We start from the raw sequence: 14580 nt of genomic DNA, 5'->3' as shown, positions 1-14580 counted from the left end.
ATATGTAAATAAAGTTAAAAATTAGCACCTAACAGTGAAATTAAAGAGACAGACAGTACCTTAAAGACAAACCTAAAGACAAAATTGGCAATATTCTTCAAAAACATTTGTTATATTTGTTGAAATTCTCATTACATCCTGACAGCAATCAATAAATCAAATGCTATGACAAGAAAAAAATCCAGCATTTGTGCATTGCGCGTCACCAGAGTCTTCTGCAAGCTGCTAGCTTGACAGCTGCGATTACTAACAATAGCCATGTTGGTTGTTTACGTTCATTAAGATAATTTCAGGGAGGCCTGAAGGGACGGAATGTCAATGATGCCGACTCGGCGACTTTCTTGCTAACGAAAGTAGCTCGACTAGCTGAGCTAGATTCTTAAGATAACTAACCCTAGCTTTAAGGCATAGACAAGGGAAATGTGGAGTATGTAAAATCTATGTGATGTGTTTTCAAATTCTTGTCGGTCAATAAATCAATATAATCAAACACAATTAATTGAAGGGAAGAATAAAAAAAAGTAGTTGAGGAATATTTCAATTCTGAAATATGAACCTGAGAGTCAAAGAGTTACTCAGCCTTTCAGAGCTTTTTATCGGTGAGGTGGACAACTTGACAAGAATCTGTACTACATGGCCACAGTGTGTGTTAGCAGGCTGACACACTGTCTGCATGTCAGACTTTGTCAGACAAATCCACCTTGTCAGCATCTACCTAGACCTTCAGCAACACCAGTGACAGAGTGTAATCACAGGGCAGAGACCCTACATGATGTTCCTGTAGCCCCGTTTGAGCCACAGGAAGGGCCTCAGTGATAGGTTATCTTCTGCTCAGCCGACAGGCTCTCATCTTTTTTGCAGCTTCTTAAAACATTTTATGAGTCATTCACAGCAGAACAGTTGTTTTCAAGTCAGCTGGAAAGTTTTGTATGAGCTGAAAACAGCAGGTTTTGAAGGGACAGAGAGGCACATGATGCCAGTTATTGTACTGATTCAGTTTTTTGAAGAGGTTTGTGCTTTTTTTTGTAGTGTGTTTCAGCTGTGTTTTGCTAGATTTCGGAGCTTATTGCACAAAGATCCACTCTCTCCAGAGTCTAGTGTCTTTATTTCTTACCCCAGCAAAACCACATTTTCTTTCTGGTATAAGAAGTAGAACTCATTGAGGTTGTGGCCTGCCATACCACATTTGTGTCAAAGCACAACTTGCCAACCCTCTCATGGTTTCCTCATGAATGAACCATGTTGAAATGCCAGCCTGCTGTTAGTTGGGCGTAACTGACCATTCTTCACACACATGGGAAACTTGAGAGTGTGATTCAGCCAATCTTGCAGCTATTTCTACACTAATACACCAGCACATGTTCTCTTTCTGCTCAAAGGCACAAAAAAGTTTAGTCATGTCCATTTAACCCCTTATTGGGACACCGTAAAGTATGCACAGTATATGGCTTTATGACTCAAGTTGAGTCATTCTTAAAACTCTCCACAGGTCACCTAGACTGAAGTTAATTTAACGGGTGCCTTTTGCCTAGAGCATCTGTCTGCCTTGTGTAACTCTTTATGCACTTGTGTGTCATGTCTGTATATGTTTAGGCAGCAGATGTAAATGAAGAATCCAATGTGAACAGTTAATCTCTAAATAACTACTTAAAGGTCCCATAACCCCATTTTAATATACTCATTGAGTTAATATATATGTGTATATATATATATATACTGTATATATATATATATAAAGAAATTAGTGGCGTTAAAACGATTTTGAATTAACGCGTTATTATCACGTTAACTTTGACAGCCCTAATTCATTCACAATCATTTTTTTGGTCTGCGGCATTCCTAGTCTTCCCAAATCCCAGTCCAAGGTTTTAGGTTCATATTTGGCCCAGTCATCTATATGTCTCACCTCCCTATAAAAAGGCGTTTCTACCACCCACCAGTGGAAAAACCAAAGACTGTATAAAAGAAGTGGACGTAGTCACCTCGACGTCACCCATTGGTTTGTGGACTGCCGTTTTTGGCCTTCTTCATCTTGGTTATTTGCAACCAGAAGTGACACGAGAGGGTGGCGCTGTGTACAACCGAACGCTGAATAAGACATTTTTAGGTGACAAAATAGTTATAATTAACTTTCATGACCTGAAAACACACTATGAAAGGGTTAAAGTTGTAAGACAAAAACACAGACAACTCCCATACCGGACAACGCCGTGGTAGCAACCTGTCAATCACAAAGTAGCCACGCCCTAAAGCATACCCTGCTTTATGGTCTATTTAACTCTAAATGGGACCATAATTTACTAAATGAACATCATGCTGGTTTGAAGAAGACTTGAAACTAGCGATTTAGACCATAAACTCATGTTTACAATGTTTACTGAGGTAATAAATCAAGTGAGAAGTAGGGTCATTTTCTCATAGACTTCTATACAATGGTCTGGCTGCAAATAGACATCACTTTCCCCATTGACCAGCATCTTTTGTAAGTAAGTAATTTGCTGTGAAATTATATCATTAAGAACTTTTTTTACACTTGATGATGGTTGTGTTACTGTGGGGTGTCTTTCTTTTTCCCCCAAGGTGACCCAAGAATATCCTCTATCCTCTATCCTCTATATCAAGTATGTTAGAGAAACAATTTAGCTTTATATAAGGAATTAATGCATGCACTTTAGCAATCTTGAGCAATTTCATGCCTATAGGACTTAACAAACAATCATTTCAATGTGAAGCACCGAGTGAGGGGATAAAAATGGAAAGTCCTGGATTATAGTTAACTGCCATGCCATTATTACTCTTAGACACTTGCCATTGTCTGTAGATTTTGAAGTACACTCGAGCTGCTTCTTGTGCCACAGAAAATAAATCGCTCTGTGATCACAACATGGGGCGGCGTTTGGCTGATCCCGTTCAACATCTGAGATCTATCAGAAATGTAATTTGCCCCTCGATTCCGTGTACAATTGATCTATTATGGGATTATCTGACCTTGTAATTGGGCAAAGTATTTCATAGAGTATTTTTGGTTCAAGCGCTCAAATATTCAATCCATTTGAATAACCTTTTCCTTCTTTAGCAGAAAATAAAGAAGCCAATCTTGCATAATTTACTGGAGTGTTTCAGTATGATACTATCGAACCATCAGGTTCTGCACGCTAGCACTTTTTGATGGATTGACCTCACTGCTGTTTTTATTTTCAGGAAGTCGACCTTTTTCAACGTGTTGACAAAGAGTCAGGCTGCAGCTGAAAATTTCCCCTTCTGCACCATTGACCCAAATGAAAGCAGAGTGCCCATTCCAGATGAACGCTATGATTTCCTCTGCCAATTCCACAAACCTCCCAGGTATGGGGTCTCATCGTTGACCTATTATTCACACCTCAGATCTGTAGTCGCTGACGGTCTTCTTGCAATGGGTATGAGAAAACATATAACAGTGTTGTTGACATGTAGCTGCCAGTTCTGTATGATGTGTGATTGCTGCTCTCTTCCGAGGTTTTCTGTTAAGGAAAACGCTGAAGCATCTGAACCTCCCAACACCTGGTTATAATATACATTTATAGAGGCTGTTAAAGCAGGCTGAATTCAGATTTGCTGGGCTCTACTGACAAAGTACTAGCGAGATATCCCTTTTTGACTGACAAGAATTGGTATGTTGAATAGAAACACTACGCTCCTGCTTTTCAAAGAGCGGTATGAATCTCACTAGCATGCTTGTCCTCAGTTCTGTCCAACTTATGCTGTATATGCTTTATACTGTAACTTAAATACATGCAGAACAGATTCCACTGCTATTAATTAATAAATACACCTGCAACCATAAAACTACAAACAGCACAAGGATAGAGTGGTGCAGGGATGATGTATTTTTGTAGGCCAACCAGGAAGTTAGAATCCCACTGGTTCCCTCGACAAAAAGCCAATGGGATTTTTCCATTGGGTTTTGAATTATTGCAGAAAATAAACTCTGTGACAAACAAACGTTTATAATACTTAGGCGTTTTGTTCTGCAAGAGAATCTCCACAAATGAACACCACTTTTAGGATTTTTGAAGTGTGAATGCAATCACAAGAAGTAAAAAAGCTAACGTTATGCTATAAACGAACTACCTCACAGTCACATGAGCGCGAATACAAACAATGAGGCTGTAACGGCGGACGAGTCGGCGTGATGACGTTTAGTAGTCTCATTCAGCCACTTGTTAGCAACCGCCTTTTTGAAGATGCATAAAAAGCTTCAAAATTCACAAGTGTAATATTTACTGACGTATTTTATGTCGTATAACAACAATTTAAAATCTCTTTATCTTGTGTTAAACACAGACCGTATTTCAAGTATCTATCTACAAACCAATTCAAAAAACCTATTGACTTCCAGACGAGGGAATCAGAAGTGTAAAAATGTTAACTCATTTCCAGGTTTTAGGACTCATTCATGCTCCACTCTATACCTGTCTACCCTACCTTTCAGGATAAGGCTGGCGATATTATACGTAATTGTAATTTTATATTATTTTGTTACATTAAAAAATCCCATGAAAATACCAAAACCAGCAATGAATTGATCTTGTAGCATTGTTTATTTTGAGTCAATGCCACATATATCGTCCTGCTGCCGATAATTCTAGAGCACAAAATGTGTATTAATGCGCCACTGAAAATAGTCCCCAATAAATGCACTCTTTACTCCTGTTTGAATAACATTTACTAGAAATTGCAGTACGCATTTTACAAATATGGTGGAGCAATCTATTCAAACTACCTTACAATCTAATGCAGTACAATACAACAACATCACAAACTACAGTCTCAAAAAAACATTGTTTTATTTGGCACAATTCAAATATCAAGTTTCACAAACGTAGAACTATTTACAGGACTGTTATATTGGATTGCAGCACACAACACAACGGTTACTATTTTTGTTAATATAATATTGATAATGTTTGATTTGGCTGATTTGTTTTTCCTTTTACTTTCTGGGTTGCAGCAAAGTCCCAGCGTTCCTTAATGTTGTTGACATCGCTGGCCTGGTGAAAGGTGCTCATGCTGGCCAAGGCTTGGGAAATGCCTTCCTGTCTCATATCAGTGCCTGTGATGGCATCTTCCACATGACACGTGAGTCACATGTGGAGGGTTGCTCTCCCTCATTCATATCATCAACAAATCACAGTATTTTATACTGTTGCTAAAGCAGTTGGCAACATTTGGTCACACTAAAGAGTTGTGCTATATTTGCAAGTAGGGCATCTTGTGTGGTGCGTCAGGATTAATGAAGTCAGATCAAACCTCACATTCTTACCGGGAGGCTCCCTGAATGTGAATCACAGAAGTGAATGAGTCTCTGCCGCGTTTCACACATTCAGTAGCATATTCTGAGGTTTGGAAACATAACAACACAGTTCAGAGGGAGCACCACATAATATTGATTACATAAATTTGTGTACAGTGGAGGTAAGTTATATTTAGTATGATCAGGAAAAATGCCACAATATTTGTTCTGATTGGTCAAAAGTCTTGAAATTTGGTACTTACATACTTTGGGTAAGTATCTAACGGTACAACTTTGAAATTTGTAGATCAAATGAAAAATCACACTTCTATTAATAGTAAAAAAACTGACTTGATATTCAACTTGTTATGAGTTCATAGATGCCAATTACTTGATTGTGCTCCTTGCAGTTTCTGAGATACAGACATTTTCTTTGGGCACATGGGACAACTGTTTTTTCCTAAAATATAATATAGTCTAGGGCAAAAACAGTAGTCCCATAATGACAATAACTCACTTTTCAGCCAAACGGTTTGTCCGATTTATGCTTTAGGAAAACACAGAGAACACTCTGTGTTCAATTTAAAATTTCAGGGCGCATAAACACATTGTGAGGGTGAAGGTTTCCTTTTCTTTTCCTTTTTGTTTTTTACATCCTGCATACAGTTCTACTAATGAATATGATAATAAATACTATTGCCACTGTTTATAATACTGTTGACAACAATGATAATGGTAATGATAATACAAATCATGTATATTTGGAATGATTCGATATACTGTGACTCTGTGACTTTGTGAATGTGCAAACGTGATATATATATTAGCAAATTATTCCCATTCTGTCCCTCAGTGATCTCTATAAAACAGATTCTGCATTCATATGTAGAATATGTAGGCAACAAGACAAGATTTTGGTATCAGAAGTGTTCTGGTTTTTGTTTGTAGTCCGAGTAGTATTGACCAATCACGTTCGAGCAGGCTTTGGTTGAATGCAGGAAAACAGTCCGTGCGGAGAGCAAAAGAGACGGAACGCATTGGCCGAAATGCAATCTCTAAACCCAGCGGCTATCGTCTGATGATGATTTAGCTCTTTATTGGTTTAAAATGAGCCTGTAAACTGGCTACTAGTGAAACAATCCGGTCGTAAACGTCGTCTCTCAACTCCAACTCCAGTCTCGCATCTCAAGTTGCTAATCGGACTGTAAACAATGAGCAGAGCATGGAAAAGGAAGTCTTCGCCCGGATATCCACTGGCTACACCGTAACCAAAAATATGGCCTCTTGCCCTCAGAGGCTTATCTATTGCCAGAAGACGATGGGTTTCAAATACCTTTCCAGGTCTCCCTCAAGTTTCTCTGTGTCTCTGACATAGTCTTTGTCTAACACAATTAAAGCATTACACGCTAGAATAATTCAAATTACAGCAATTGAAATGAATGCAGAGGCCCTTTTAAATATAGCTGAATTTGTTTACTGATTGTATGCTGTTATTGACTTTCCCAATGTGTGAAAAGAGCTCTGATTAGAGAGTCGGTGGTGGCAGGCGTGGATCGTCCGGAGAGAAAGGGTTAAGATTGAGGCCATTTTGCTATATTGTTCCTAAGTTGTCTCTGTGTATCACTGACAAGTCTATTACTTTTGTCCCTGCACAGTTTTCAAATAGCTTTTGACTCTGTAGTTTGTGAGAAGTGGAAGACCACCCACTGTAAGATGTAATGATTTACAGAATAGTCCAGACATGTGAGGTGAGATAAACAGGTCTGATGTCAGTTCAGTTTTAATGAAAACCACTCATGAGGACGCATTTTAGCCTTTGCGCGTGTCATTTGTACACCACGCAACAAAACTACAGTAACATCCGCAGTTAGGTTTAGGCAACAAAACCACTTAGTTAGGTTTAGGAAAAATGGCATGATAGGCCTTAAAATAAATTCAGAAACTTCAGAAAGTACAATACGTACAGAAACAACGTAACCAACATCAAAATATGTTAAAAGTAAAGGAAAATGTACAGCGAGCCGGTCATTGTTCGCGTCGGGCTGGACCCCAGAGGGGTCTTGCATCGCCCTGAAGGGGTTTACTTCACAACAGTGACCCGCTCGCTGTACATTATCCCGCTTATTACACGGCTACTTACTTAAGAAATCAATAATTTGAGACAAAAATGGTCCACCAGAGTCCGACATCAGAACTGCTTCCATAGCAACGGTCTGTTATCGGCAACAGTCTGCAATAAAGAAATAACAGACCGTAGAACGCCGTGATTGACCAATCAGAATCGAGTATTCAACAAAGCCGTGTAATAAACGTCACTAACGTAGCTTACAAAACAAAACACCGGTCTCTAACACCGGTCTCCTGGTTGAAAGTCCTGTGTTTGTTGGACCCATCCACCTCCCCTCCCACCTTAAGCCAATCTTTCTCACTTTTTACTCTACATCACTAACTCTCAGCGTAGCATATTCATGTGGATGCATTTACATTGCAGTCAGTACAGACTACATGGCGTACAAATGACACGTCTAAAGGAAGAACGGTATTCTTATTACAGCTTTGGTCTTTTCGTGAGATTTGACAGTAAGAAAAACATAAAATATTATCAACATTATTCTTTAAAAGTTTTTCATATTTTACATTACAGTGTTGGAGAATGTCCAGAATTAATCTTTTAATTTTCTTGTGATTTGCTCACTTTTTGAGATACTAATGTACATGATGTGATACTGTATTTACATTACTTATGTGGGTTACATGTATTTTTAATATCATTATGTGCATGGTTAAAAACGCCCACAGTTCCTTTGATATGGGCCAAATGTATATGCCAGATCCCAAACCCAACTCTTTTGTTTCCACTCACACAAAGAAGACAAACATCCTCAACAAGCATAAATAGGAAGATCGAAAGCTTCTTCTGTGTGTGTGTGTTTACATCTATCTGCTTTGGCGTGCCATTGTTTCCACTCTTCCTTGGAAACAATGTGGTATGTTTCACAAGTTAACCATTACACATAGTTGTATTTTGTATTGTAATTATATCTATCTGGTGTCAGGCAGACTGCAATGCTGAAGCCACTACTTTTATATAGCTTGATTATATGGTTGTGGGGGTGGATCACACTCTTTCGTGTCTGGAGTGGTATGTTTTTTTGTCTGGGAATTAGCAGAAGGGTTTATAAAGATACTACACAGAGACGCTCAGCGTTGGTAACATCAAACAGTGATTGTGAGTGCAAACTGAGGACACATGCAATTGACCTGAGCCTGATGAAACCGAGTGTGGAAGTCATCAGCCTTGATTTTCTGCCAGTTCTGTTTTAGTCTATGGTCTTTTATTCCATATAATGGGATACATTCATTTGTTTAGAAGTTGTGAAATTTGAGAAATAGCGAACAGCAGGTTTTTACAAAGGAGGAATAGGTTGCCACGTACATCTTTTTTTAAAGAATCAACTTTTACTAGAGAGAACTGGATTTTCCATTTGATGTCTCAAAATTCCCCCAGTGGTGTGCACGTTATGAATATTTTTCAACCCCTAATGACTTTGAACAGCCTGTGTAAACAGTGGATTTGCTTTCAACAATACCTTCCAACAACTATTAAGGCGCATGATGACATCCTGAAAGCTGATTCTGTTGAATAGCTGGTGTTCTCAAGTCTCATAACAAAATGGTTTGCAGGCTAAGTGTTCCCAGTGCTTCTGCAGTGACTGGAACACCTCACTGTCTGAGACAAGACACAGACATGTTCTACTTCATCTGCTCTTCTGTTTTCCCGCTAGCAACTCTGCCAGCTCACCTGGCCTTATTCCCAGATGTTTGGTTTCCAGCAATTAGATGTTTGAATGCTCACGCGTTGTCCCCCTCATCACTGCAGGAAGGCTCTGGTTCACTTCTAATGAAGACTTATTTACGGTTGCACGACACTCAGGAAGAATCTAGCCTTAAGATACTGCGGTAAAGCACATTTAATCTTTAGGGACTGGCTGTGGTTGTGGGCAGCCGACTGGAAAGTGGCTGTTATTTTTGGCGTAGACTCTTCTCTCACTGTGATATTCATGCTTTCAGCACCTGAGCACCTGGTTAAGTTACGGCTCTTCTCTCTCCTCTACTGCCTGAAGCAGACACTGGAAAGTTCTCCCATTTTATAAAATAATGGTAGACGTTTTTAGGGAAATAAAACCTGATCAATTTCATGTGATCTTTTCTGTAGAGCAATAGAGATGTTGCATTGCTGTATCCTTTATAGAGCTGAAACATTTGGTGTATTAATCAATTAAAGCCATTTCTCACCAGTGTGATGCAAAAATGCGGTGTGGAAATGACAACTACAGTATGACAACTACGCACACTGGGTCTGGTGCGAGTTATCCGCGCTGCCATGTTCTATTTTCGCAAGTTTCTTAGGAGTTTCCTCCTAAATAGTGCCATGTCCACTCCATACAACAAAAACCTAAAACTAAACGGACCCCAAATGTGATGCTAACACTAGCTGTTGTGACTAGCCTTGTTCCATGACCAACATATAAGGTTAGTTGTGATAGAAGGTTACAAGTGATCTCAAGCCATATATTGTCCTTTTGTTTGGTTGTTAAGGTAGTAGTGTTTGGCGTACAACATTGGGTGTTGAGAAGGGAACGGACCATTGTTATTTTGCAACACTAGTAACAACGATAGTCTGAAAAATGTCCCATAGGACAGATAAAAGCCCATTGTCTGACAGTCCGTGTGATTTTTTTTTGATTTTTTTTTGGATGAAAATCTGTCCTTGTTGTGAAACAGCTTTTAGTTGATTGAAAATTAATCAGCAATTAATTAATTGTTTAAGGCATTTTTCTAACAAAAAGCTCAAACAGTTGATGGTTCCAGCTTCTCAAATGTGAGGATTTGCTTCTATGATTGAGTTTTAGACTGTTTGTTGGACAAAACAAGATGCCACCTTGAGCTCTAGGACAGAGGTTGTCAAACTTTTTGGGGCCAGGGTCCCCTAACAGTGTAGACATTTTTTCCAAGGATCCCTTCATAATCATAACAATTAATCATAATTGACAATCGTAATTAAGCTTACTACCATTTGTACTCTTAGCAATTGGAACTATTTGTGTAGTAAAACTTTTTAACATAAATACTTCAGATCTGTTTCATAGTGATAAACAGAAACACATTTCAATTTGAATCATATTAATACCAATGTATCCAGACATTTAAAATTTCCAGTTTAATGCTGACTTTCAATAAGTGCTTCAACTTAAAAACAATGAACGTATTTCTCATTATTCAAATCATTGGCAGAAAACTCTGAACAAATCATAATAGAAGTTCAGTGTTGCAAAACACATCATAGTAATTAAGCATATTACTTCAGAACATTTTGATGGGAATATTTTCATTAGAGTGAGTGAAGTGACTGATTCATGACAGATTGACGTAATGTGTCACAATCATATCAGATATTGTATTGGCCCAAAGCTAACGTGGGCGGGAGTAATGGACTAAATGTGCTTGTTTTATTGGTGCAAATGGTCACCATCTGTAGACATGCACTTTTTGATGATACAGCACAATTTCATAATTAACTTTAATATTGCCGTTGCTTAGCAGCGGTTTTCTCTGCCATGTTGAAAACACAAACTCACGAGTTTCATTTAAAGGCACCATTATATGTCTTCCCGTGAGACCGGGTTGAAGAAATTGTAATGGACAAAGTAAAGTTCCCTGATGTTTTATTAACCAAACAGTTAATTGATTAACTGAGAGGAAAAATTGGCAGATTAATTGGCAGTGAAAATAATTGTTAGTTTCAGGTTAAATTATTTGTTTTATATTGTGCATTGATTGCCGTCATAATAACCACAGAATGCTAAATAACACCAGTGTTGGTATCTTATGTCATTCAGTGTTGTCAGTGTTCTGCTTATTCCAGTCAGACATACAGACACAGACGCAACAAACCTGCAATGATCTCTATTAAGAGAGTAATTCACTGTAAATATAAACAGGGACTTGTGCCTACAGCAACTGTAGCCGTGGTAACAGCAGTTTGTACAACATCTAACAGTTGATTTGCAGTCTTGGATACCTGGAAAACACCTTCTTAAAGCGCCACGGTCGACAGACTGTTGACAGACTTATGGAAATATTCATCTTTGTGTTTTCCAACTAATTATAAATGAGGACATAGGCCTATATTTCACTCCTGTGTATAATTATTATTCATATAAACAAACATAAGGAATAATTGTTAACTGCATCTGAAGTGTAACAACTTTATTTAGTTTGATTTAGTTGCTGTGTGTTAGTTTGTGTATCAAACACTTTGGGAGTGTTGCGAGGTGCTAACGGTCGGTTTCAGTTTTTGGTGTTGGGGCTAATGTGATCAAATCAAAGTCAGACAACAACAAATTGACCACTTTTGTGCTTCTCCAGAAATCGGTCCTATAGTCACTCACCTCTAAAAATGTTCACAATTTAAAGAGCTCTAATATCCTCAGTGACTTCCACATGAATCATCATTATCCGATGAATATCCGAATCTGATGATAAAGAGTGAGTGATTAAACTAGCTGGCTTCACTTTGCTGAATCCGGCGGGACGTTGTATTTGTGTTTGGTTATTGCATCATTCAAACGTCAGCCCACACGACACTAATCGCTTATAGTGAACAAATCAACCTGATTGTTGAGCTGCAGGCGTTACTGTATGAACAAACTGGATTGACTATTCAGACAGAGATGATTTATGGCCAACCTGCCTCCTCACTGACGCCAGTAATGGCTCGTCTCCAGGAATTCTGCTTTATCACTCACCAACTCACAAATTCTCAAACTTGACAAACATCCCAAACACGTCACCCACCCAGCCCGGTGGTGTGTGCGACTATCTAAACAGATCAGGCAATGAGTGAATCTCTCAGCAATTCAGCTGCTCAATCAGTTGTTGCGTTGATGTATTAATTCACACATCCAATAACAACTATTAAAAATGTAATTTTTGACAGAATGATTGTTTAAAGAGAGAAAATTCCTCCCAAGGCCTACAAAAGTGTACTGTATTTAGTGGTGCTAAATATAACAAAAACATATATTCTACACATTTACAAAGGTAGGACTGTGACATGTTTTCATAATAATAATAATAATAACTTTATTTGTATAGCACTTATCTAAACACGGTTACAAAGTGCTTCACAACATGCATGAGACTAAAACAAAGATAAGTAACATACAAAATGTAGTTACAATGATAAAAACAAAAAAATTGTGACGTGATGTTGTATGTCCAACAAATATTAAAATTACAGAAATTACTATTTCACTAATACTAAACTACTCTGAAGCCTGTATGAAATATTGTTTTCTGCTCATTTTTGTCAAATAAATACTTATGATGAAAATTAAATTATCAAAGAGAGAACATACGCCAAGACATATGGCATATTGGCTTTTATTAAGACACTACGTTTCAAATTTGTTTAAGTAGTGCTATTACACTGCAGATACTGGGTATACTGTGGCATATACGTGTCAGATTTCTTCATATTGTGTCTTCATCTGTTTTTTTCAATGTTCAGCCATGGTCTATAGCAAAGTAAACTGGTTTATAGGAAGCAAGCGACCCACTTCCCACACCACACATGGACAAAAATACACTGTGTTGTACAACAGTCTCAGCTGGGTCCTAGCACCTGCCCCACTGTTGTGTCTTGTTATGCTTGAGGAAAAAATGGCAATGTTGCATTGCAAATCAGTCAGAAAAATAAGCTTCTCTGTGCTTTATGTTGTTCTTTTATGTTGGTTGTTGTTTCAACCAATACGGTATTGTAAAGCTAGATCATTTAGCTGTGGGGATCATCCTCCCTTTGTGTGTTTTTCGGGGCTGTGTTGAGGTGCTGTCACAGCATTTAAATGAGCATTTTGCTTCAGCGAGAATGAAGAGTTTTTGTCAGCCTCCACTCATCGTGGATGATTAGAGCAAAATGTCTACCCATCTTGACTGGAGATCGCCACAGCTCCAGATAACATGCCCGGTGATTGAAGGTCGCAATATTTTGAATTCTAATGGGGCTGCAAGATGAATTGCCTGAAATAGACTGTAGAATCTTCCTGCTTCCTCCTCGTGCCCCCCTTGCCTGTCCGCTGTGAAAAGAACCACTGGGAATGGCGAGGCCCGATGATCATAGAATTATTGGACGGTGATTCTAAACCCTTCAAAGAGGAGTTGCTATGGAGATCTCGCTCCAAACTGTGAAATGATTCACCTTTGAAAGGCTGGAGGGCCTGAAAGCTGAACACATCATTGTTCAGGTGGCGGTTGGTTAGGAAATTGCCGGTGCCTGTGCAATCAGCAGCACTATAGTAGTTAAGGATCTAAAAAGGTTTGTTCTCTGAATGATGTGGGACAACAGTGGTGTGCATTTGGCGGTTCCTTTCAATCAGGGCACTCTTTTGCTCCGTGGTTTAACAAAATAAATGGAATGACAGAGGTTAAGCTAATTGTAAGGGGGATTAACACTGTTGTTTTCTGTCAGAGTTCATGAAAACCGGAGCCTCCCCAGTGCATTCACTTTTCAAGTGCACACAGATCAGGCTTTCCCCTACCATGTAGTCTTTTTTTCAGTCACTGATATCCAACATTTTGGAAATGCACCTTTAATACTCCATTTGGTTTGAGACACTGCAGTTGACGGTATATGACATAGGAATTGGAGACACCTTGTGAGGTACAGATATTCATACTATCCAGCACTGTGATTTCACTGTGATCTATTTTGAAAGATGGGATCATGTAGAAAACATGTTTCGGTGTTTCTCTGAAGGGCTCAAACCCACCATTTTCGGGTGTCAAACTTCTTTTTAGCAGCCAATGTATTTGCCATAATTCACACACGCAAAGAAATAAGGCTGAATATGCCACAAACTCTGTTACAGAAGCAGCGTTCTTCAAACTGCCGTCAATTTCATGTATCCCAAAATGAATGTCAAGAAGATATTTCCTGAATGAACATAAATACCCTTGTGTGCATTGCCAGTGTTTCTATGCAGGGAAGACATCCATAATGTGCTTTTTCCTGACAGACTCATAAAATAGCTTTTACTGCTCTGAATACCAGGAGAATTACGGCACTGAGTTTGCATGAACATTTTAAAAGCAGCGCGAGGAATGCAAGCCCTTTAGATGTGCTCTTACCCATCTTGCATGTGAAAACACGCACAGGAAGTTAGAAGTCAATGAATACTGTAATTTAACTGAATTATGTTGACCACATATCCTCCCAGGTAGCAACATCAGAGGAAGCAGCTCAATCA

At 38.7% G+C, this 14580-nt stretch overlaps 1 protein-coding gene across 1 annotated transcript in view; it reads left to right on the top strand.

Annotated features, from left to right (window-relative positions):
• Nucleotides 1-14580, top strand: part of LOC119500649 (obg-like ATPase 1) — a 50987-nt gene that overhangs the window by 3738 nt on the left and 32669 nt on the right. Inside the window, exons 3-4 of the mRNA XM_037790491.1 lie at nt 3202-3345; nt 4991-5118. Of these exons, the coding sequence (XP_037646419.1) occupies nt 3202-3345; nt 4991-5118 (272 nt within the window). The remainder of the gene's footprint in view (nt 1-3201; nt 3346-4990; nt 5119-14580) is intronic.

Source organism: Sebastes umbrosus, chromosome 13, assembly GCF_015220745.1.
Source record: "Sebastes umbrosus isolate fSebUmb1 chromosome 13, fSebUmb1.pri, whole genome shotgun sequence".
NCBI lineage: Eukaryota > Metazoa > Chordata > Actinopteri > Perciformes > Sebastidae > Sebastes > Sebastes umbrosus.
The sequence above is the reverse complement of the archived record's forward strand: the minus strand, read 5'-3'. Positions and strand labels throughout refer to the sequence as shown.